The sequence below is a fragment of the Schistocerca americana genome, chromosome 5 (genome assembly GCF_021461395.2).
Source record: "Schistocerca americana isolate TAMUIC-IGC-003095 chromosome 5, iqSchAmer2.1, whole genome shotgun sequence".
In the NCBI taxonomy this organism is placed as follows: domain Eukaryota; kingdom Metazoa; phylum Arthropoda; class Insecta; order Orthoptera; family Acrididae; genus Schistocerca; species Schistocerca americana.
This window is the reverse complement of record NC_060123.1, coordinates 560,922,192-560,946,333: the sequence shown is the minus strand read 5'-3', so window position 1 is coordinate 560,946,333 and position 24,142 is coordinate 560,922,192. Positions and strand designations below refer to the sequence as shown.

The 24,142-nt window shown below is 45.0% G+C and overlaps 1 protein-coding gene across 1 annotated transcript in view; it reads left to right on the top strand.

Moving 5' to 3' along the window:
- Positions 1-24,142, top strand: part of LOC124615512 (cytochrome P450 6k1-like) — a 103,391-nt gene that overhangs the window by 56,668 nt on the left and 22,581 nt on the right. Inside the window, exon 5 of the mRNA XM_047143471.1 lies at positions 19,007-19,197. Within this exon, the coding sequence (XP_046999427.1) occupies positions 19,007-19,197 (191 nt within the window). The remainder of the gene's footprint in view (positions 1-19,006; positions 19,198-24,142) is intronic.

Genomic DNA, 24,142 nt, shown 5'->3' with positions numbered 1-24,142 from the left:
ATAAGACAACAAGTGTCTGGCGCAGTTGTTAGATCGGTTACTGGTGCTACAATGTCAGGTTATCAAGATTTAAGTGAGTTTGAACGTGGTGCTACTGTCGGCGCACGAGCAATGGGACACAGCATCGTCGAGGTAGCGATGAAGTGCGGATTTTCCTATACGACCATTTCACGAATGCACCGTGAATACCACGAATCCGGTAAAACATCAAATCTCCGACATCACTGCGGACGGGAAAAAATCCTGTAAGAACGGGACCAACGATGACTGAAGAAAATGGGCTTTCGGAGCCGAAGGCCTACTCGTGTTCCATTGATGACTGCACAATACAAAGCTTTACGCCTCGCCTGGGCCCGTCAACAGCCTCGACAATGCAGCAGCGGCGACGCTGTTGGGTGGAATTACACGGGACGACATCGAGGACGCGCTTAACAAGGGAGCACTCAACAAATCTCCTGGGCCAGACGGACTACCGCTCGAGTTTTACCGGACTTTCCGCGATCTAATGATGCGTTTTACTTTTGTTGATGTTCATCTTATATCGTCCTTTCAAGACACTATCCATTCCGTTCAACTGCTCTTCCAAGTCCTTTGCTGTCTCTGACAGAATTACAATGTCATCGGCGAACCTCAAAGTTTTTATTTCTTTTCCATGGATTTTAGTACGTACTCCGATTGGATTGTCGATGACTGGAAATATGTTGCCTGCTCGGACGAGTCTCGTTTAAAATTGTATCGGGTGGATGGACGTGTACGGGTATGGAGACAACCTCATGAATCCAAGGATCCTGCATGTCAGCAGGGGACTGTTTAAGCTGGTGAGGGGTCTGCTATGGTGTGAGGCGTATGCAGTTGGTGTGATATGGGACCCCTGATACATCTAGATACGACTCTGGCACGTGACACGTACGTAAGCATCCTGCCTGATCAGCTGGATCCATTCATATTCATTGTCCATTGCGACGGACCTGGTCAATTCCAGCAGGACAATGCGACACCCCACGCCTCCCTAATTGCTACAGAATGGCTCTAGGAACATTATTCTGAGTTTAAACGCTTCCGCTGCTCACCAAACTCCCGAGACATGAACATTATTGAGCATATCTGGAATGCCTTGCAACGTGCTGTTCAGTAGATCTCCCCCTCGTACTCTTTCGCGTTTATGGACAGCTCTGGATGTTTCATGGTTGTCAGTTCCCTCCAGAAGTACTTTAGATGAGTCCATTCCTCGTCGTGTTGTGGCACTTCTGCGTGCTCGCGGGGGCCCTACACGATATTAGGCGGGTATACCTGTTTCTTTGGCTCCTCAGTGTATGCTTCTCTGGGATAGATAGAACGGCCGCTAAGGTGTAATTGTATTATTCCTATTTAGTGTTTTTACCAGGTTATATAAGGGTCATGAAGAGTTCCAGATTTTGAGTGATCACTCTGAACGACACAGAGATTCCGTGTAGTCGTGTGAAACAGTGTTGTCAGCAACGATAGCGACCTCTATGAGGGTATCCATTTAGACGGCTGGTCGAGTTAAGCATTACGAAGTTTTGTGGGGCGTTCGTATATGACATTGGCTTAACGTTGGCTTGCGTGATGCAGGCATGATGAGATTAATTTCCAGACGACCACATCTGACCACCATAAGAAAGCATCGCCACGTTACTCACCAAGCCCACATCTGTGTCTGCCATTAGAGAACGCGCCAGTAAGTCCCTGTAACATTCTGGGTCGTCCTGTACCAATGGTCAGATGGCAGCCCACCTGGGATTTACTGTCCCAAGCGTAGACTGCCTTTTACAACACAACACAAACGGCTGTGATTGGAGTGGTATCATGACCGGGAAGCATGACGGCTAATGAATGGAATCGCAGTGTATTCAGCAAAGAATTGCCAGTCGAAAGTATTCTATATGGCTCTCGTCGGTGACTGCGGTGGTGAGTTGGGAATAGGTTCAATTCTTCCAAAGTTTAGGTGAGATACTCCTGGCGTCATAATGTGGGGAGCCATTGTGCGTTACTTCATGTCAGTGCTAGTAGAAACTGGATAAAATCTGACAGCACAACACTATGTCATGGATGTCTTGTGCTGTCACGTGATAGATGTCACGCGATAATATCGTGGTGGTGGCATTTTATCAGTGGGGCAGTTCTCGTCCACATATGACATGTGTCTCTATGAATGGCCTGTGTGATGTTGAGCTCCTGTGGTTAGCAAGATCCCAAGATCCGTCCCCAACTGAACATGTGTGAGACCATCTCGGACGTTATCTTTGTCCCATTGGCAGTATTCAGGATATCAAGCACCACTCCTAACCGAATCAGTGCATGCATCCAGTCCAGACGGCGTACAGCGTGATGCCGATAAGTGGGCTCATTCTCGGTACATTTGACATAATTTTTTAATCACTATAATAGCATCACCTACGCTCTCAACCCTCAAAGTATCGTTTCCTCTTCTTCTTCTGGACGCTTCACTTTTTTTGTGAGTCAAACTTATCTTAATGAGGTACTTGGACTGATAAAAGAAACAAACCGCAAATGATTTACGGTAACTAAGGATTATTCCGTCGGCCTAATGGGTTTGATCTGCAGTACTCAAGCGCAATACACATGACAATAAACCACGTTTCATTAGCTTAAGTAGGGTGTAGGCCTTCTCTTCCTGTAATGTTGACATACCTGATCTGCTTCCACACACTCAGCTACGGTGCTCTGCTCCAACATCACCATGTGATCCTATAACTAGCCAGTATCTGTAGAGCTGCGGAAAGGCCACACAGTCAAATCACTAACACGAGACTGGTAAAATTGTTCGTCTCCTGAGACCAGAAAAAACGTACATATAATGTGGGCTGTACTATGCATGATTTAGCTGTAACGTTGATAAACGATTATTTACAATAAACACGTTTATCTTACGAATGTGCACAGATCACAGTACTTACGTAACACACAGCCGCTGTTCACGAAAGAAGTACGGGGATACCAGTCTCGAGACACTCTGCATTGTTGCCAGTTTTTGCCCAGATGGCGAATCGAAGATGGCTGCACTTGGTGCACTCTACATTGTCGTTAAATGTCCGTCAATCTCAAGGTCAGCCACACCTTCCTTCCCCCCTCCCTGCCCTCTTATCAGACAATCGGCTTGACCAGTCTCACACTACCACTTGTGTTCTCTTCAACATACAAGAATATCCAGACAGAATAATAGCAAAAAAAAAACGGAGTTTGGGCACTATACTACTGATCATTACCCAATTACTGTGGCTAATAATTGTGGCTGACTTCAAGTGACCTATCAAATTGATTATACTAACTCCATATTTAACAGTTACCTCAAAATTACGCTGTGGCGGTTTATGGGTAAAAAGTTTACCCAGTAAGTTCTACAAATATACTAATTCTGAAGGGAAAACTGAGCTACACTGGTTCAATTGACCTATCAGGGTGGTTAGATTTATTGGACAGGATGCAACTACTTTTATTGTACAACCTGCCACACACCTTCTATGATTTGTTGCCCAGAAATGATGGGAAAACACGATTATTCGAGGATTGGAACTTTAATAGTGGCAACTAATTATTTACAGCTCGTAGAAATTAGATACGTTTTTCAAAGTTTTACGGACCTTTAAAATAGTCACCAGCATTGGGTATAATCCGTTGCCAGCGATGTGGAAGTCGTAAGATACTCTTAGCAGTGCCAGTTGTGTTGACAGTTGGAGCTGCGCGGTCTGTTGCCCGACGAATTCGTAGCAGTCCTGAAGCGAATGTCATGAAGTGTTTCCTTCATTTTAGAAACCGAGTTGAACTTACGGGGGCTTAAGTCAGTGGAGTGCAGTAGGTGGTATAGCACTTAGCAGCCTCATCAGTCAAACAAATCAGTAACAGCTTGCACTGTACGTGCTTGAACATTGTCCTGCAAAATGATGGTTAGGTCCTACAGGAAGTGTCATCACTTCTGTCTCTAACTAGTCGTAGGTTCTGTTCCATAAATAAACAGCATAGAGACAGAAGTGATGACACTTCCAGTAGGACCTGACCATCATTTTGCAGGACAGTGCTCAAGCACGTACAGTGCAAGCAAGCTGTTACTGATTTGTTTGACTGATGGGGTGATAAGTGCACTGCACTCCCCTGACTTAAGCCCTCGTGAGTTCAACTCGATTTATAAACTGAAGGAAAGACGTCACGGCATTCGCTTCAGAACTGCTATAAATTCGTCGGGCAATAGACCGCGCCGCTCGAACTGTCAACACAACTGGCACTGCTAACAGTAGTCTCCAACTTCCACATCGCTGGCAACGGGTTAAACACAATGGCCGGCCGCTGTGACCGAGCGGTTCTAGGCGCTTCAGTCCGGAACCGCGATGCTGCTACGGTCGCAGGTTCGAATCCTGCGTCGGGCATGGCTGTGAGTGAGTCCTTAGGTTATTTAGGTCTAAGTAGTTCTAAGTCTAGGGGGCTGATGACCTCCCATAGTGCTTAGAGCCATTTGAACCATTTGAACACAATGCTGGTGACTATTTTGAAGGTCAGTAAAACTTTGAAACACGTATCTATTTTGTACGAGGTGTAAATAAATAGTTGCAACTATTAAAGTTCCAATCCTCGTATGTTTCAAAACAATTCTCAGAGTCAAACACATAAACAGAAATAGTTTATCCAAGTTTAAAAATGCAAGCTAGTCCATATTTTTAAAACAGAAGCCTGCACGCTCACTACTCTCGCCATGGATCACACTTACACTGAGTACCAAAAGCGTGACGTCACAAATAGTAGCCAGTTAGGTGTTACTGGTGTTCCTTATCCAATGCCACTACACCATCCATCGTAGAAGGAATAGGAAGGAATGAGTAGGAATACATCTTTATTTGTCTTAAGCATTTTAACTCGCAGAACAGACAGCGCACAGTGTCCCACACTGCTGTATTGATTTGTAGCAGCACGCATGCGCCGTGTGCCGAGCAAGAGAGCAGTGCAGCTACACAACAGCTAAATATCAGAAGTGCAAGGCCCATACAGAAACAGAGATTGACAACAGCGCTCTGAGTGACATAGCAATGAATTTCGAATTCAGAAAAATAAGGCGCTATAAACCGATTTCTTCTCCTATGAAATACGAGTACTAGATGGTAATATTTTTCATTTATAGTTTGTGGGTGGATTTTGTGGTAAAGTACATTTACTTGTAAAACTCAATATTGCAATTTCGAATGTGTGGCTGCTATCTAGTGGAAATTATGTTCCTGATTACGATCTCTTTGAGTGTACTGCACTCTTTGTATTATATTCTAAATATGTTGTTTGTATTCTGCTTAATGTTTGCTCTCATCTGTAATATTGCGTGGGGTATATGATTCCATTTTGCTTTTGTTTCATACGAAACAGAAGCTGGTTTCGTCGCATGGTATTCTGTGGATTCATCTCTATTTGTTACTGTTTATGAATCCGTGGGTGAACTTCACGACTTAAATGCATCGTAAGTATATTCCTCGTATTCTACGTTATTTTGTTCCCATCCGTTTTTCATAATATAGGATTTAATGAAGGCCACCGAGAGTTTCATCGACTTCTGCTAAAATGTCCTGTCTGTAATATCTGCATGTGAAAACATTTGCGAAGATACTGTCGGATTTTAAGCATTTGCAAGGAAGAATCGTTTAGTCACCAAAGCTACAGAACATAATGCCTTCTCATCTACGTCTACATCCATACTCGGCAAGCCACTGTGAAAGGCATGCCAGTCAGTGATAGGAAGCAAAATCATTCAAAACAGAATTACATACTCATTCCATGACAACCTGTAATATATCTGAATACCAATACTGTCAAAACCTGCTAACATGGAGTTCACCATTAAATGTGGATGCAACTAAAAGTAAAGTGGAATAAAAGCAATATACTTACGGTTCACTTAAATCGAGCAGTTTACAGACAGATTCGTAAGCAACAACAAATATACTTAATCCACGGAACGCCATGCAATGAAAGTAGCTTCTGTTCTATATCAAACACAAACAATTATGAGATAATTTACCCCACATAATATTATGGATGCGAGCAGAAAGCAATCAGAATGCGAGCAGCACCCTTACAATGCATTACATACATGTGATAAGTCGTAACCCGAAGTACTATGTGATGAAATCAGATTCTGTTAACTACGAAAAGGAAGCAAACACGGAAGACTAAAAATCAGTCAATAAGAAAGCGAGATAATGGAGTGATAAGCTTGCAGCGCCCCAAGTGGCCTGGTAATGAATCAATGTTGGGTTACTGGAAGTCCCTCTACGAGCTCCACTTCCGTGACCGCAGCGACCCGCACCCAAATCAACAGCGAGAGGTCGAATGTGGACTCCCCTTCTGCTAGGGGAGCGCGCACTACCTTCACTCCCTCACCCGACGCTATCCCACTACCGCCCTAAGAGCACAACCCTCACACAGGCTGTGGTCCACGCGCCAAGAGTCGGCAGGTGAAACCCTTGAGCGCCTTCCAGGTGACGAAAACGCTGTCACTCACATTCTTGTTTGTCACCCTCGCGTAAAAAAATGTTCAAATGTGCGTCAATTTCTAAGGGACCAAACTGCTGAGGTCATTGGTCCCTAGACTTAGACACTGCTTAAACTAACTTAAGCTGAGAACAACAGACACTGGTGCCTGAGAGAGACTTCGAACCTCCGCCAGGACGGCTGGCTCTAAGCACTATGGGATTAAACATCTGAGGTCATCAGTCCACTACCGAGCGAGGTGGCGCAGTAGTAGCACACTGGACTCGCATTCGGGAGGACGACGGTTCAATTCCGCGTCCGGCCATCCTGATTTAGGTTTTCCGTATTTCCCTAAATCGCTCCAGGCAAATGCTGGGATGGTTCCTTTGAAAGGCCACGGCCGGCTTCCTTCCCCATCCTTCCCTAATCCGATGAGACGGATGACCTCGCTGTTTGGTCTCTTCCCCCAAACAATCCAATCCAATCAGTCCACTAGACTTAGAACTACTTAAACCTAACTAACCTAAGGACATCACACACATCCATGCCCGAAGCAGGATTCATACCTACGAACGTAGCAGCCGCGTGATTCCCGACTGAAGCGCCTAGAACCGCTCGGCCACCGCGGCAGGCTCCTCCGCTCGTGTAAAATATCTGTCGTTAGAATACCTTCTACCCACCGCATGTCTGAGACGCCTGTTATGCCAACATAGATTACTGAAGTTATAATATACTAAAGAGCTAAAGAAACTCGTACACCTCTCTAATATCGTGTACGGTCCCCGCGAGTCCCAGCTCGAACAGCTCCTGATGACATGCAGGCTCCATGGATTCATTAGGTTGTCTCCATACCCATACAAGTCCATCCGCTCCATACAATTTGAAACGAGACTCGACCGACCAGGCTACATGTTTCCAGTCATCAACAGTCCAATGGAGAGATTGACGGGCGCAGGTGAAGCGTAAAGCTTTGTGTCGTGCAGTCATCAAGGGTACAAGAGTGGGCCTTCGGCTCCGAAAGCCCATATCGATGATATTTGGTTGAATGGATCGCACGCTGACACTTGTTGATGGTCCAGCATTGAAATGTACAGTAATTTGCGGAAGGGTTGCACTTCTGTCCCGTTGAACGATTCTCTACAGCCGTCATTGGTCTCGTACTTGCATGATCTTTTCCGGCCGCAGCGATGTCGGAGATTTGATTTTTTACCGGTTTCCTGATACTCACGGTACGCCTGCGAAATGGTCGTATGGGAAAATCCCCACTTCATCGCTACCTCGTAGATTCTGTATCCCATCGTTCGTGCGTCGAGTATAACACTACGTTCAAACTATTGACAACCTGCGATTGTAGCAGCAGTAATCAATCTAACAACTGCACCAGACACTTGTTTTATACAGGAGTTGACGACCGCAGCGCCATGTTCTACCTGTTTACATATCTCTGTATTTGCATACAAATGCCTATTCCAGTTTCTTTGCCACTTCAATGCATATCACTCAAGTGGTTTAATGTAATGATTTTCTCAGAGGAAAGATCTAAGTTTCCACCACAATGTTTCGAAGCCTCCTGTGACTGCTACTGTAATACATCAGTCCTCTCCTAAAGTCATCAAGCATGCTCACTTGTTAGACGCTGGCCGGTGTGGCCGAGCGGTTCTAGGTGCAACAGTCTGGAACCGCGCTACCGCTACGGTCTCAGGTTTGAATCCTGCCGCGGGCATGGATGTGTGTGATGTCCTTAGGTTAGTTAGGTTTAAGTAGTTCTAAGTTCAAGGGGACTGATGACCTCAGAAGTTAAGTCCCATAGTGCTCAGAGTCATTTGAACCATTTGAACTTGTTAGACCCATCTACCGTCCCAGTCAACCAGGTCGTCTCGTCACAGATGAACGCAACCTCACACCTGCGATGTGATGTCGTTCCAAGCTGCCGTGACGACTACCTAGCCTCTCGCTAATCTAAGACTGATGCCACACCGCACTTGGGTGGTGGTAGTAAGTTCAAATGGCGCCAAACTGCTGATGTCATCTGCCCCTAGGCTTACATACTACTAAATCTAAATTAAACTAACTTACACTTTTGACAACACACACACCCGTGCCAGAGGGAGGACTCGAACTTGCGACAGGGGGAGTCGCGCGAACTGTGGCAAGGCGGCCTAGACCGATCGGCTACCTCGTGCGGCGCGCATCCGGTCGTTGTGCAGTATCTCGTGTCAATGGCCCCTATCCCATGTCCTCAAATTCCCTCCTGCACACGCCCAACAGTCCCTGAACCTCTTCGTCCAAGACCGACATTCCTTGTGTCGCCTCCTAACAGCAAGGCGCTGACACAATTCATGTCCTTGCATCAAATGGTTCAAATGGCTCTGAGCACTATGGGACTTAACTACTGAGATCATCAGTCGCCTAGAACTTAGAACTACTTAAACCTAACTAATCTATGGACATCACACACATCCATGCCCGAGGCAGGATTCGAACCTGCGACCGTAGCGGTCGCGCGGTTCCAGACTGTGCCACCTAGAACCGTTCGGCCACACATGCCGGCTGTCCTTGCATCGCCTCCCTGCAGCAGCGTGCAGGCACAATTCAGGCAGCTGTACTACTGACAGCTGATTTTCAGATATTCATTGTGTACCATAGCCAAGGGGCTAAATGAAACCTGCCACCACGCACTAAGACAGCAAACACCGCTTCATCGGATCGCTAGGATTGTCTATAGTTCTGTGGCCATCTCGTGTCATTCAGAGGGCGAGAGCCATGGGCAGGGCTCCGAGATATGTTAACACACCACATGCAGTCAGCCTAACTGGACAGCCTAAAATAAACTGTGAACATCTGCAAACAAAACAGAGGGAAGTTAATGCAGATGTGTGCGAAAAATGAAATTCTGTAATATTTAGATGTTGGAAGGATTTGTACTTTGAATCTCGTATTTATGTGTAATAAACGATCGGTTGCCTTCCGGTATGTGTGTTATTAAACATCTAGTGATGAGCTCTGCCTCATCTGTTTAATTAATGTGTATAGCATGACAAGGCAACTCACAGAATGCTGCTGAGAGAAGCAAGTGTGATGAGTCGCAGCTAGCTCAAAGTGTGCGAAAATGCAGGTTAATGTGGATGAGTAGGTAAAACAAACCTGTAATGCTCGGATGCATTAGTAATGTACTGCTTGACACAGTCACTTCGTCTAAATATCTGGGCGCAACGCTGCAAAGTGATATGAAGTGGAACGAGCATGTAAGGATTACAGAAAAGAAGGCGAATGATCGACTTATGTTTATTGGGTCACCTGTAAAGGACGTTGGTGCGACCTATTCTTGGATACTGCTGGAGTGTTTGGTATCCGTACCGTCGGACTGAAGGAGGACATCGAAGCAATTCAGAGGCGAGCTGCTAGATTCCTTACCGGTAGGTTCAAACAACATGTAAGTATTATGGAAACGCTTCAGGATCTCAAATGCGAATGCTTGGGAGGAAGGCGACACTCTTTCCGAAGAACACTATTGATAAAGAAGTTGCAGCATTAGAAAATTGCAGCGATATGCAGGAAGATCTGCAGCGGATAGGCACTTGGTGCAGGGAGTGGCAACTGTCCCTTAACATAGACAAATGTAATGTATTGCGAATACATAGAAAGAAGGATCTTTTATTGTATGATTACACGAAAGCAGAACAAACACTGGTAGCAGTTACTTCTGTAAAATATCTGGGAGTATGCGTGCGGAACGATTTGAAGTGGAATGATCATATAAAATTAATTGTTGGTAAGGCGGGTGCCAGGTTGAGATTCATTGGGAGAGTCCTTAAAAAATGTAGCCCATCAACAAATGAAGTGTCTTACAAAACACTTGTTCGACCTATACTTGAGTATTGCTCATCAGTGTGGTATCTGTACCTGGTTGGGTTGACAGAGGAGATAGAGAAGATCCAAAGAAGAGCGGCGCGTATCGTCACAGGGTTATCTGGTAAGCGTGATAGCGTTACGGAGATGTTTAGCAAACTCAAGTGGCAGACTCTGCAAGAGAGGCGCTCTGCATCGCGGTGTAGCTTGCTGTCCAGGTTTCGAGAGTGTGCGTTTCTGGATGAGGTATCGAATATATTGCCTCCCCCTACTTGTATCTGCCGAGGAGATCACGAATGTAAAATTAGAGAGATCCGAGCGCGCACGGAGGCTTTCCGGCAGTCGTTCGACCCGCGAATCATACGCGAGTGGAACAGGAAAGGGAGGTAATGACAGTGGCACGTAAAGTGCCCTCCGCCACACACCATTGGGTGGCTTGCGGAGTATAAATGTAGAAGTAGATGTAGATAAAATTTAGAGAATCGACACTTGAAGCTAACTGTCGAGTGATTATATTGCCGCTAACATACACTGCGCGTACAGGCCACGAAGATAAGAGAAATTAAGGTTCATGCGGAGTCATATATATAGTCGTTTTTCCGTCTATTTGCGGGTGAAACAGGAAAGGAAATAACTAGTAGTGGTGTATGATACCCTCCACCACGCACCTCAAGGTGAGTTGTGGAGTATCAATGTAGATATACAAATAAATGTAATTCTCTGTGCAACTCTGACACACTGCCGTGATGTCAGGGAGGGTCGTCTGGGTAGTTAGGCTGACTGCATGCAGTATGTCAACATACCTCGATGCCCACCCATGGCTCTCGTCCTCTGAGTAACACAGGGTGGCCACATAGCGATGCACCTCTGTCAGTATAGTGTTTGCGACCTGACGAACCAGTTTTTGCCTCCTTAACAGGTGGCGGCAGCCTATCATTTAGCGTCTTGGCTATGCTGCACAATAAATCAGAAATATACAGGGTGATTCAAAAAGAATACCACAACTTTAGGAATTTAAAACTCTGCAACGACAAAAGGCAGAGCTAAGCACTATCTGTCGGCGAATTAAGGGAGCTATAAAGTTTCATTTAGTTGTACATTTGTTCGCTTGAGGCGCTGTTGACTAGGCGTCAGCGTCAGTTGATGCAAAGATTGTGTTTAGTGATGAAGCAACTTTCCACACCAACGGGAAAGTCAGCCGTCACAATGTCTGTATATGGGGCACTGAGAATCCGCGGGAAACAACTCAGTATGAACGTGACTCGCCTAAGGTGAAAGTTTTCTGTGCCATTTCAGCCAATAAAGTTTTTGGTCCCTTTTTCTTCGAAGGTGCTACTGTAACTGGACTACAGTATCTGGAGATGTTAGAGAATTGGCTGTTCCCTCAGCTCGAACAAGAAGCACAACAATTCATATTTCAGCAGGATGGAGCGCCACCACATTGGCACTTATCTGTCCGTAACTACCTGAACGTCAACTACCCGAGGCGATGGATCGGCCGCCAGGCAGCCCGTGACAGAGCACTTCATCACTGGCCTCCAAGAAGCCCTGATCTTACCCCCTGCGATTTTTTCTTATGGGGGTATGTTAAGAATATAGTGTTTCGGCCACCTCTCCCAGCCGCCATTGATGATTTGAAACGAGAAATAACAGCAGCTATCCAAACTGTGACGCCTGATATGCTACAGAGAGTGTGGAACGGAGTATCGGGTTGATATTGCTCGAGTGTCTGGAGGGGGCCATATTGAACATCTCTGAACTTGTTTTTGAGTGAAAAAAACCTTTTTAAATACTCTTTGTAATGACGTATAACTGAAGGTTATATTATGTTTCTTTCATTAAATACACATTTTTAAATTTGTGGTATTCTTTTTGAATCACCCTGTATTTACGTGAACTGACTCTGGGTCCGCACCCTGCCGTGAGGAGGTGACACAAGGAACGTTGACCTTGGACAAGGAGGAGTTGGGGCAGCTTGCTGTGCGGAGGAAGGAATTTGCGGGGAGTGGGAGGAGAGCGTTTGACATGAGATATCGTACAGCTCAGGCTCAGTGAGGTATCTACACTACTTGCCATTTACATTGCTACACCACGAAGATGACGTGCTACAGACGCGAAATTTAACCGACAGGAAGAAGATGCTGTGATATTCAAATGATTAGCTTTTTAGAGCATTCACGCAAGGTTGGCGCCGGTGGCGACACCTACAACGTGCTGACATGAGGAAACTTTCCAACCGTTTTCTCATACACAAACAGCAGTTGACCGGCTTTGCCTGGTGAAACGTTGTTGTGATACCTCGTGTAAGGAGGAGAAATGCGTACCATCACGTTTCCGACTCTGATAAAGGTCGGATTGTAGCCTATCCCGATTGCGGTTTATCGTATCACGACATTTCTGCTCGCCTTGGTCGAGATCCAATGACTGTTAGCAGAATATGGAATCGGTGGGTTCAGGAGGATAATACGGAACGCCGTGCTGCATCCCAACGGCCTCATATCACTATCAGTCGAGATGACAGGCATCTTATCCGCATGGTTGTAACGGATCGTGCAGCCACGTCTCGATCCCTGAGTCAACAGATGGGGACGTTTGCAAGACAACAACCATCTGCACGAACAGTTCGACGACGTTTGCAGCAGCATGGACTATCAGCTTGGGGACCATGGCTGTGGTTACCCTTGACGCTGCATCACAGACAGGAGCGCGTTCTGTGGTGTACTCAACGACGAACCTGGGTGCACGAATGGCAAACGTCATTTTTTCGGATGAATCCAGGTTCTGTTCACAGCATCATGATGGTTGCATCCGTGTTTGGCGACATCGCGGTGAACGCACGTTGAAAACGTGTATTCGTCACCGCCATACTGACTTATCACCCGGCGTGATGGTAGGGGGTGCCATTGCTTACACGTCTCGGTCACCTGTTGTTCGCATTGACAGGACTTTGAACAGTGGACGCTACATTTCAGACGTGTTACGACCCGTGGCTCTACCCTTCTTTCGATCCCTGCAAAACCCTACATTTCAGCAGGATAATGCACGACCGCATGTTGCAGGTCCTGTACGGGCCTTTCTGGTTCAAATCGCTCTGAGCACTATGGGACTTAACTTCTGAGGTCATCAGTCCCCTAGAACTTAGAACTACTTATACCTAACTAACCTAAGGACATCACACACACCCGTTCCCGATGCAGGATTCGAACCTGCATCCGTAGCGGTCGCTCGGTTCCAGACTGTAGTGCCTAGAACCGCTCGGCCACCCCGGTCGGCAGGCCTTTCTGGATACAGAAAATGTTCGACTACTGCCCTGTTTAGCACATTCTCCAGATCTCTCACCAATGGAGAACGTCTGGTGAATGTCACAATACGCCAGTCACTACTCTTGATGAACTGTGGTATCGTGTTGACGCTGCATGGGCTTCCGTACCTGTACACGCCGTCCAAGCTCTGTTTGACTCAATGCCCAGGCGTATTAAGGCCGTTGTTGCGGCCAGAGGTGGCTGTCCTGGGTACTGATTACGCAGGACCTATGCACCCAAGTTGCATGTCAGTTGTAGTATAATATATTTGTCCAATGAATACCCATTTATCATCTGCATTTCTTCTTGGTGTAGCAGTTTTAATGGCCAGTAGTGTATGTTTGACCAGCAGCAGAGCTAGGTGGCCGCCATGGCCTTTTTGTGGGACCTCCCATCGCAGATGTGATGTGTTGGCTGTCTGCAAGTTGGTCTGACTTGGCTGGTTGTGCTGGTATGCAGGTCTGAGCCTTCTTGACATCGTTATGGGAAGGGTCGTGAATTATGATGTTGCTCGTAATAAATTAGAAAGGTGAAAATTATGTTGAAAGCTTACTGGCTTCCTCTCAGAAAATCATTACGTGAAACCATGTGTGGGATATGCTGTAAGTTCAGAAATCAGTACAACCATAGTTGGGTGATGAGTTATTGTGTCAGTAGATGGTATTCCAAGGACAGACATTTTAGTTGATACCGGCAAATGAGAGTGCGAAAGATCTTTTTTTTTCTCACGGATGCTACAGGAAGGTTATATTTGATAGCTCTCGGCATGAGAACCCCAGTCGATACAAGGTTTGCGGGATGTAGGCAGAAGGCAGCATCTTACATGTATGATGATTCATTTGGTAGTTTATCTTACCATTACTCTTTATCACGGCTTTTACTATATACTCTCCTCTTCACTTAGTGTTTCATTCATTTTGCCTCTGTACCATTGCCTTGTTGCCTAAAAAGTCACATATTGTCACAAGCTTGAGAGTTCAAATGGTTCAAATGACTCTAAGCACTATGAGACTTAACAGCTGAGGTCATCAGTCCCCTAGACTTAGAACTACTTAAACCTAACTAACCTAAGGACATCACACACATCCATGCACGAGGCACGATTCGAACCTGCGACCGTAGCGGTCGCGCGGTTCCAGACTGTAGCGCCTAGAACCGCTAGGCAACCTCGACCGGCTTTAATAAATATTAGTACAACTCAAGCCGATCTCTCTAAATTAATTATCTTTCTATTTATTGATCTATGATAACTTATCGCTTCAGCAACGCGAGAGGTTGTCAGTGCTCCTAAAGTAAAGAAGTTCTGTGAAGAAAATTACACTGATATCGTGTGGAGCCCCCGCGAGCACGCAGAAGTCCCGCAACATGAAGTGGCATGGACTCCACTAACGTCTGAACTAGTGCTGGACGGAACTGACACCATGAATCCTGCAGGGCTGTCCATAAATCCGTAAGAGTACGAGGGGGTGGAGATCTCTTCTGAACAGCTCGTTGCAAGGTACCCCAGATTTGCTCAATAATGTTCATGTCTGGGGAGTCTGGTGGCCAATGGAACTGCTTAAGCTCAGAAGAGTGTTCTTGGAGCTACTCTGCAGCAATTCTGGACGTGTGGGAGTGTCGCATTGTCCTGCTCGAATTACCCAAGTGTGTCAGAACGCACAATGGACATGAACGGATTGCTGGTGATCAGACAGGATGCTTACGTACGTGTCACGTGCCAGAGTCGTATCTAGATGTATCTGGGGTCCCATATCACTCCAACTGCACACGCCCCACACCATTGCAGAGCCCCTACCAGCTTAAACAGTCCCCTGCTGACATGCAGGGTCCTTGGGTTAATGAGGCAGTCTCCATACCCGTACACGTCCATCCGCTCGATACAATTTGAAAGGAGACTCGACCGGCATTTGGCTGAGGTGAAGTCGATATCTTCATCCTCAGCGCCGCCCGTGGCGCTGGTGGAACTCGCGCAAGTGGCGAGTCTCTACGGCAATGGCGCCAGCTCGCATCTTTGCGCTTGTGGTGCTTTTGCCCTGGTTGTGTCTTGTTCGGACGACACAGCAAGAACTATGCCACCTCCGAAGACTCTCCCGGGAAAATGTCTGCAATAATAACTTGGTATTACATGCTGTTTCTGGAGAGGCGCACAGGAAAAATACCACTGTGGCCTTTCTGGGGCACAGAGTCGGGTATAATTAGCCGCCTCCCGAAGAGACACAACATTTCATCAGGGTTCAGGCCCCTAGCAAAAACACGACAGCTGACTAGGCCTACGAAATATGTAACCTCCCAAGTAAAAAAAGTAATTATGTATAGCATCCTACCAATATTAAAAATGTGACTAATCTCTCAATAAAATTGTGACTCACTTATAACATTTCAATAATTGTCTGTGACTTTCAACTAGTAAATTTTGGATGTCCGCAGTGCTGCGTCATGGCCCTGAAAATTCATTCTGAGTAAATTGAAAATTCTTACCTCAATAAGGTCGCCGGATAACGCGTATATATCTGCTCCTATAAGAAATTTTTCTGGCACAGCCCAGTGCAATTCTGGCCGATAGATTTGTCATGTATAAAAAGAAACAACTGATTGTTCTTTACAATTGAGATGAATGATTGTCAAAAGTTAATTTTTGTAAGAAAGATTCAAAAATGGTTCAAATAGCTCTGAGCACTATGGGACTTAACATCTGAGGTCATCAGTCGCCTAGAACTTAGAACTACTTAAACCTAACTAACCTAAGGACATCACATACAGCCATGCCCGAGGCAGCATTCGAACCTGCGAAGGTAGCGGTCACGCGGTTCCAGACTGAAGTGCCTAGAACCGCACGGCCACACCGGCCGGCTAAGAAAGATTATTATTAAGAGATTTTTTTAAAAACATTTACATGGACTTGTTATAACAATAGTACATATGCGCGAGGCTGTTTTTACCTTATACTACAACGCTCAGGCACCGCCATCGCTCCCCACGACCGGCCCAGCCAACACGATACACCAGACTGCTAGCAACTACTTGCTCCTACTGCCACACAGTTCCTACTGCAGCCAACACCGCTCTCTGGTCTGAGATTCTCTTGTAGCTTACATATCGCAAGCAGCGCGTGAGCAACCCATCGGAATTACATCTGCTCGAGTGCGCTAGCAAAAAATTTCTTAGTCATGGACCTCTTACAAGTACTATCTAGAGATCAGAACCCCTAGAGTGTCGAAGATACCGTGTTAGTGTGGTTGCTGCTACGTCGGGTAAACAGTACATACTGAGGAGCAACACTGGTTGGCCGGCCGGGGTGGCCGAGCGGTTGTAGGCGCTACAGTCTGGAACCGCGCTACCGCTACGGTCGCAGGTTCGAATCCTCCCTCGGGCATGGATGTGTGTGATGTCCTTAGGTTAGTTAGGTTTAAGTAGTTCTAAGTTCTAGGGGACTGATGACCTCAGAAGTTAAGTCCCATAGTGCTCAGAGCCATTTGAACCATTTGAACACTGGATGGAACACGAGAGGTGTTTATGTCTATGCTATCCTGAACAGTCAACCGCAGCAGGGCACGGTTAAGAAAATCGTCACTGGATTGAGTCTGATGAAACATCTATCATTATAAAGAGGAAGATATTTTGATGTAGCGTTATAAAAGAGGCTATAGAAGTAAAAATATCAGAAAACACCATCGATAAGAACGGCGGTCTGCAGCTCAGCGCAAGCTGGGACGTGGCCATCGCGAGGTTCAAGCCGGCGCAACAGACGCGGGACGAAAACATTACAATATTTGGTGACGAAGAGAGTTCCAGTGACGTCACAGCCAGCAGCGCTTCTGTGTTACGTCGAAGCCACGTTGGCACTGCAGTTGTTCACCACTTGACAACGGAAGAGGGAAGCTCGGTAGGAAGTTCGTGGAATTTTGACAATCTCACGCGGCCAGAAGCCAAGAAATTTTTAATAATTCACATCGTCGGAAAACCACGCACTCATACAAAGCAGATTAAAAATTTAAACATCGTCAGTCTCTTGTCTTTTATTCTTTCAGTACGACTTACAAACTGTAGAATGCTAAAGCAATTTCTTATTACAACGGCTAGACATTTCTTATTCGTTGTATATGTTTCCGTATTTCATAAATGAAAAGCACCAGTTTGCTTTTGGTCTACAATATTACTTTTATTGTTAACCGGTTTTCGGCTTACAAGGCCATCTTCAGACATTTATTGAGTATTATCACCAAAGAAGTTAAATGTTAGCAGACAACATTGGAAGAGAAGTAACACATCTAGACTGAAGTAGAAACATACAGTAAGTAACATCTTTGCAATGAAAAAGTAAAAACTGAACAGTACATAAATAACAATGGAGTAGACAGGAAAACCTTTAGCACAAAATAGGAATAGCATGCCTACATAACAGTTTCTATTAATAAACAAAACTAATAGAATAAAATAAAATTAGTACTAGACAAGGCTGCCTCAGGAGGTATGAAACATGGAGAGTGATACACAACCAATTAAAAGAAGAGACAGTTGTCAATGTAAATACAGAATACATAAGGAACTTAAGCAATATCAATAAGATAAACAGAAATTAATAAATGCAGGAAAATGGTGGTGTTTGAGGGAACCTGCAGTTCGAGAGTGTAGTGGTACTGCATTTTAACATTAACATTATAATCAAAGCAGTGGCTGTGTACCAGTTTTCATTAAATACATGCGCAAAGTAAAATATGAACGGTATTTAATGAGACAACTACAAGGGGTGTTAAACATGTACAGTAATACAAGTACCAGTTAAAAGAAAGCCTTAACTATTGAAACTACAGTCTATGTGGAATACAAAGACAACTTCAACAATAAAACAGCTTAATGAATACAGTAAAATGGGAATATGTAGGAAGAGAGAGTGTGGGAAGTAATTAACAACAAAGATGATTATATGAAGTTTAGGAGAGGGGAAGTGTTGAGTTGTGTCTAGTCATTTAGGATGAGATCTGGACTGTGGGCAAGATGTTTGTTAATTTCCAGGGCTTCCAGCAGGTTGAGTTTATGGCCTTTGTTTGGTAAGTGAAGCACATGGGACACTGGCTGGTAGCAAATGCTCAGCAAATGCAGAGTCAGTATTCTGCAACCTCCAGCTGCGTTCATGTTCTGCCAGCCTAGTTGATATGTCTCTGCCTGACTGACCAATGCAAAATTTTGTCACAATCAGAACAGGTGATTTTGTATACCCCACTGTTGGCTAATAACTGGATCTTGTCTTTGCTATTAAAAACATACTTGGCTGTCGTGTTCCTTATTTCTTGTTTTATAGCCTTTCTGATACTTGCTATTAAGAGTTAGGAAAATGCAACAAGTGTTCGTTTATTTTTTTTTTCGTACAGATTAGTGAGAGGCGAGAGTGAAGTCTCAAAGTATTTCCGCAAGATGGTGAGCGACACAGTTGCGTACAGGGAGGAGAACAACGTGGCGAGGAACGACTTCATGCACCTGCTGATCCAGCTCAAGAACAAGGGTTGCGTGGACAGCGACAAACCGGGGCAGCAGAAGGAAGCGGACGAGGACGACACGTGGAGTGAGTTTTCCAGGCTGCTCCCTTTAATGTCAGTACTCAACTGTTGGTCTGTATGAATGTAATAAGGGGTGTAGCAAAAAGAATCATCCGATTTGGCACATCTACATTTCTGAAACTAATAAACATATACAATCTATTTTGTTTTTTGATGAATGGGAAACTCAAAAAGTTTTTTCATACCTTTTCATAGGTGTTCAATATGTCCCCTTGAGATGCACGGCATATGTCAATGCCGTATTCATATTATTCCCACATTGCATCGAGCATCTCTTGTGTTACAGCTTCCAGAGCTGCTGTTATGCGATGTTTCAGTTCTTACATTGTTTTTGGTAACGGAGGTACATGAACAGAACCGTTTATAAACACCCCACACAAGAAATAATGCGATGTTTCAGTTCTTACATTGTTTTTGGTAACGGAGGTACATGAACAGAACCGTTTATAAACACCCCACTCAAGAAATAATGCGATGTTTCAGTTCTTACATTGTTTTTGGTAACGGAGGTACATGAACAGAACAGTTTATAAACACCCCACACAAGAAATAATCACATAGTCATGTCCGGTGACCTTGGAGGCCAGTAACGTGAGGTGAATCATTTGGTCTATTGCGACCGATCCGTCGTTCAGTACTCCAACTGTGGGAAAGGAAAGTCCTCAAGCATATCAAGATGTGTGCTTACTGTAACAGTCTTCTCGGCGAAGAAAAATGGACTATGCACCATTTCCCGTGAAACTGCACAAAACATATTACATTTTGCAGAGCTCCTCGTATGTTGTACAACTTTTTGTGGTTGTTCCATACCAATATTCTCGTATTATAACGGATCACCCCGCCATTTAAATGGAAGAAAACTGTCATCTTCCATCTTGCCAAGAAATAAATTACGGAACTCCACACGTTGTTGTTTGGCACCTTCACGAAGATCTTAAAGTAGCTGAATTTTGTATGGTTTCATGTGTAAACGTCGACGCAACACACGCCAGTAGGACACCGGGGGCATGATGAGCTATCTAGCTGTACGGCCAACGGGTTCCTGCGGACTCGAACTATGGCGGATGCGTTCGATTTCTGTGTCAGACACTCGGGGACGACCGGGCGATTTCCTTTACAAAAACAATCTCTTTCTCGGAATTCTTCATGCCGTGCTGTGGGAGGAACCGCACCATACCTAGTACGAAAGTCACGCTGAACTGCTATTACTGCGCAGAACGTAGCAGACAACGCTTTCTTCTGTCCTGACACCATTTTTACTAGAAGTGAAGTGGGTGCACACTGCTGCTACCTAGCGGGAACCATGTAAAACTCGAGAGTTTGCTCTTTCCAACAGTACGTTGTTCACGCACATATCCCAAATAGCATAACAATTAGGATTTTTTAAAAATCGGATGATTCTTTTTGATACACCCTGTATAAAAAAAGAAAGGTTGGGTTGAACATTCCCACGACGACTTGATTATTAGAGTTGGTCGACGTGACGTAAACGTATTTATGAGAATGGGAGTAACATAGAGAGTGTTCTCGGTTACACAATTTTCACTCCAAATATGTCATATCTAGAGCAGTTAGATACTATAATGTGAATACCCGACTGATACGGTGAACAGTACATACGAAAAAGCCTGGATTTGCTGAGCTTCAACTTTTATAGATGGTAAACGTTGGTGACTGTGATTTTTTTTCTTTTCGTTATTCCTTGCATAGAAATTACTTTTTGTTCGATGTTAGAGCACAGTGAAAGGTCTTAAAAATTTTTTCGAAAATAGACAAAGATAGTTAGATAGTATTAAAATGCTGTGGCTACTGAGGCCAAGTGAGCTGAATTATGTCATCCTCGTCCGTATCAAATGTGTAAATCGGGGCATTATCACTTTGGTGGAGGCAATTCCCTGTCGCGTATAAAGCTTGCTCAGCTGAATCGACAAAGTCATCCTTTGGTTTTTAATGCTCTGAAGTCAATAAATATCTTGTATGCAGTTTTCGTGTTCCCTTTGTAACACACGATGAAAAAGCACGTGAGGAGAATAAAATCGAGAAAAATTGTAAATACATTCCGAAATTTTTCCGTAAAATGAACACTACTGACTTTCATTATTGTTCAACCATCATCCAAAGAACAATCATGTTGGAGATAACAACTTATTTAATGTAGCATAACTGGAAATATACAAACACAGACGCAGAGTGTTAATGTGAAATATTGTCGTTGCTCTTATACGAGTAAAAAAATGGTTCAAATGGCTCTGAGCACTATGAGACTTAGCTGCTGAGGTCATCAGTCCCCTAGAACTTAGAACTACTTAAACCTAACTAACCTAAGGACATCACACACATCCATGTCCGAGGCAGGATTCGAACCTGCGACCGTAGCGGTCGCGCGATTCCAAACTGTAGCGCCTAGAACCGCTCGACCACCACGGCCGGCTATACGAGTAAAGGTGGTTTAAAAACTGGCAGCGTAAGCCAAGTTTGAAGAGAGTATTTGTTCATTTCATTGCAACTGGGAAAATGCGGTCAGTCTCGAACCAAGTCACTTGGGAATGTTATTCAGTTATCAAAGCCTGTAGTGCGTTAAAAAAATTCTTAAAATCAGGAATGATGTGATAGTTGATGACAGCTTTCGATTGCCTGACGCAACATTCATTGTGTGAGTTAGCTGAGAGTCAACCTGCACACACGTTGAGAAACTTTTTTCTTCAGGAAGACTGACAGCAGACGGACACAGCATAGGACTGTCTCAGGTTGATTCAGAAATTTTGCACATTACTTGCTGAGATGGTGTGATTCCACACTGCTGCTCTTGTTGTCTTGGTATCCTAAACTTCTGAATAATTCGTGGCTTAGAAGGTCCCCAACTAATTGTTACTATTGGGTTGGTGCATAAGTTCGTAGCGTTTTTCAAAACACAACACATACACATAACAAAAAAAATGGCTCTGAGCACTATGGGACTTAACAGCTGAGGTCATCAGTCCCCTAGAACTTAGAACTAGTTAAACCTAACTAACCTAAGGACATCACACACATCCATGCCCGAGGCAGGATTCGAACCTGCGACCGGAGCGGTCGCGCGGTTCCAGACTGAAGCGCCTAGAACCGCTCGGCCACACCGGCCGGACATGCACATAACAGAAACTTCAGTCATCAAAAATATATTCTCCTTCAATATTGACAACAGTCTGCCAACGCTGGGGTAGCTTTTGGTATCCACGTCTGTAGAAATCATGTTGTTTTGACTCGAAGAACTCGCCGAGCCATGTTCCAGAAAGAACGTTCCTTGAAAGCAAAAGTGGTGAAAATCTGAGGACTCAAATTGGATGAATAAGATGGTTGCAGTATGACTTCCCAACTCAACTCTTGTATGAAGATGGCATCTGTCAGACATGTCCGAAAGAACAGATGCCATTGGTAACCGTGCACCTCTCTAGAATGAAATTACAATTAAATCAATACCATTAGCTGCTGACGGGCGTTGGCGTACATGAACGGGGACAGCTGAAAATTTGTGCCGTGACCGGGACTCGATCCCTGGATCTACTGCTTACATTGCAGACGCTCTATCCATCATTTCTTTTCTTCTTTTCTTTTTTTTTAAAAAATCTCATTTTGTTCGCTTTTGTGTTCGTTGCATCTGTTCGGGGCCGACGTCGTCAGACATCCGTTTAAGCTCGCTGTTGATCGATTAACTAACCCTCTGATCGAACACGGTGAGCTACCGTGTCGGCAATACATCTGAGCCACCGTGGGCACAGAGCATAGAGTGACTGCAGGGTTTTATCGCCGGCACGCTCCTCGTGAGACCCACATTCTCAACTTACAGTCCACACACTATATTCATAGTGCCCCTGCCATTATACCCATTACTCGCGGCAGACAATCCACCGAGTCCCGTAAGAGTTGAGGCAAACCGTGTGCATTCGCACTGAAGAAGGTCATCAGCCGGTTAGCTTTAAACGATATGAAGATGGCATCTGTTCTTTCGGAAATGTCCGAAAGAACAGATGCCACCTTCATGGCACTGTCCACATATCAACGCCCGTCAGCAGGTAATGGTATTTATTTAATTGTAATTTCATTCTAGAGAGCTGCACGGTCACCAATGGCATCTGTTCTTTCGGACGTGGCTATAGAGCAAGTTAATTAAATTACAAATATAATAAAGAATCTCAACCGTCACTCTCGACGTTGTGCACTCCCTATTGTAGGTTAAGCTCCTGTTGAGAAGCGACAAACCATTTTGGCTTGTCCTGGCTCATTTATGTTATGTAATTGCACTCTCGGGGGATGTCAATAGGAGGGTGATCGGGTATCATGGGCTTTGATTAATCTCTGCTCAAATTAAACCAAGTGATGGCTCTTACAGCATTTGCTACATATTCCAAGATATGTTGGTGAATATTCTGTGTCGGAGATGTGCACCGGATAGGGGAGTGGTTTGCAGCCGCATCCATCAGATTCCAGAAAGGTCGGGCCTAAGTGTCAGTAGTGGTGGTCGGGGGAGCTTTCTACCAAAGACGCCGTAGACTTGCTCTGGGTCGGAGGGAAGACAACGAGGATTGCGTGGAATCTGCCAGTGTGACGCCATGGTGCCTATGTCAGGATGATTGCGCTTTGCGTTGCATTCTTAGATTCGCGGCTCAGTGTCAGCGGGGTCTCCACCAAGCTGTCGCCTCATGTAGGCGCCGTATTTTGCTTTGTCGCTTACTCTTCTCACTCCGGAGTCTTTCACGTGCACTTCAAAAGAGCAAACTGGTTGGCAGACAGTTGGTGATGCTTGCTGGCGAAACAAGACGCCACTAGTTTTTCGCAGCAAGCATCTCAATTGTGGTAGGAGTTTTCGTGGCGTTTTGGAGTAGTTGTGTGAAGCAATTTGTACACATGTGATTGGCGATAAGATCCCCGACCGGCCACTATTAGTAGCCTTGCAGCTTGGTGGGTCTGACA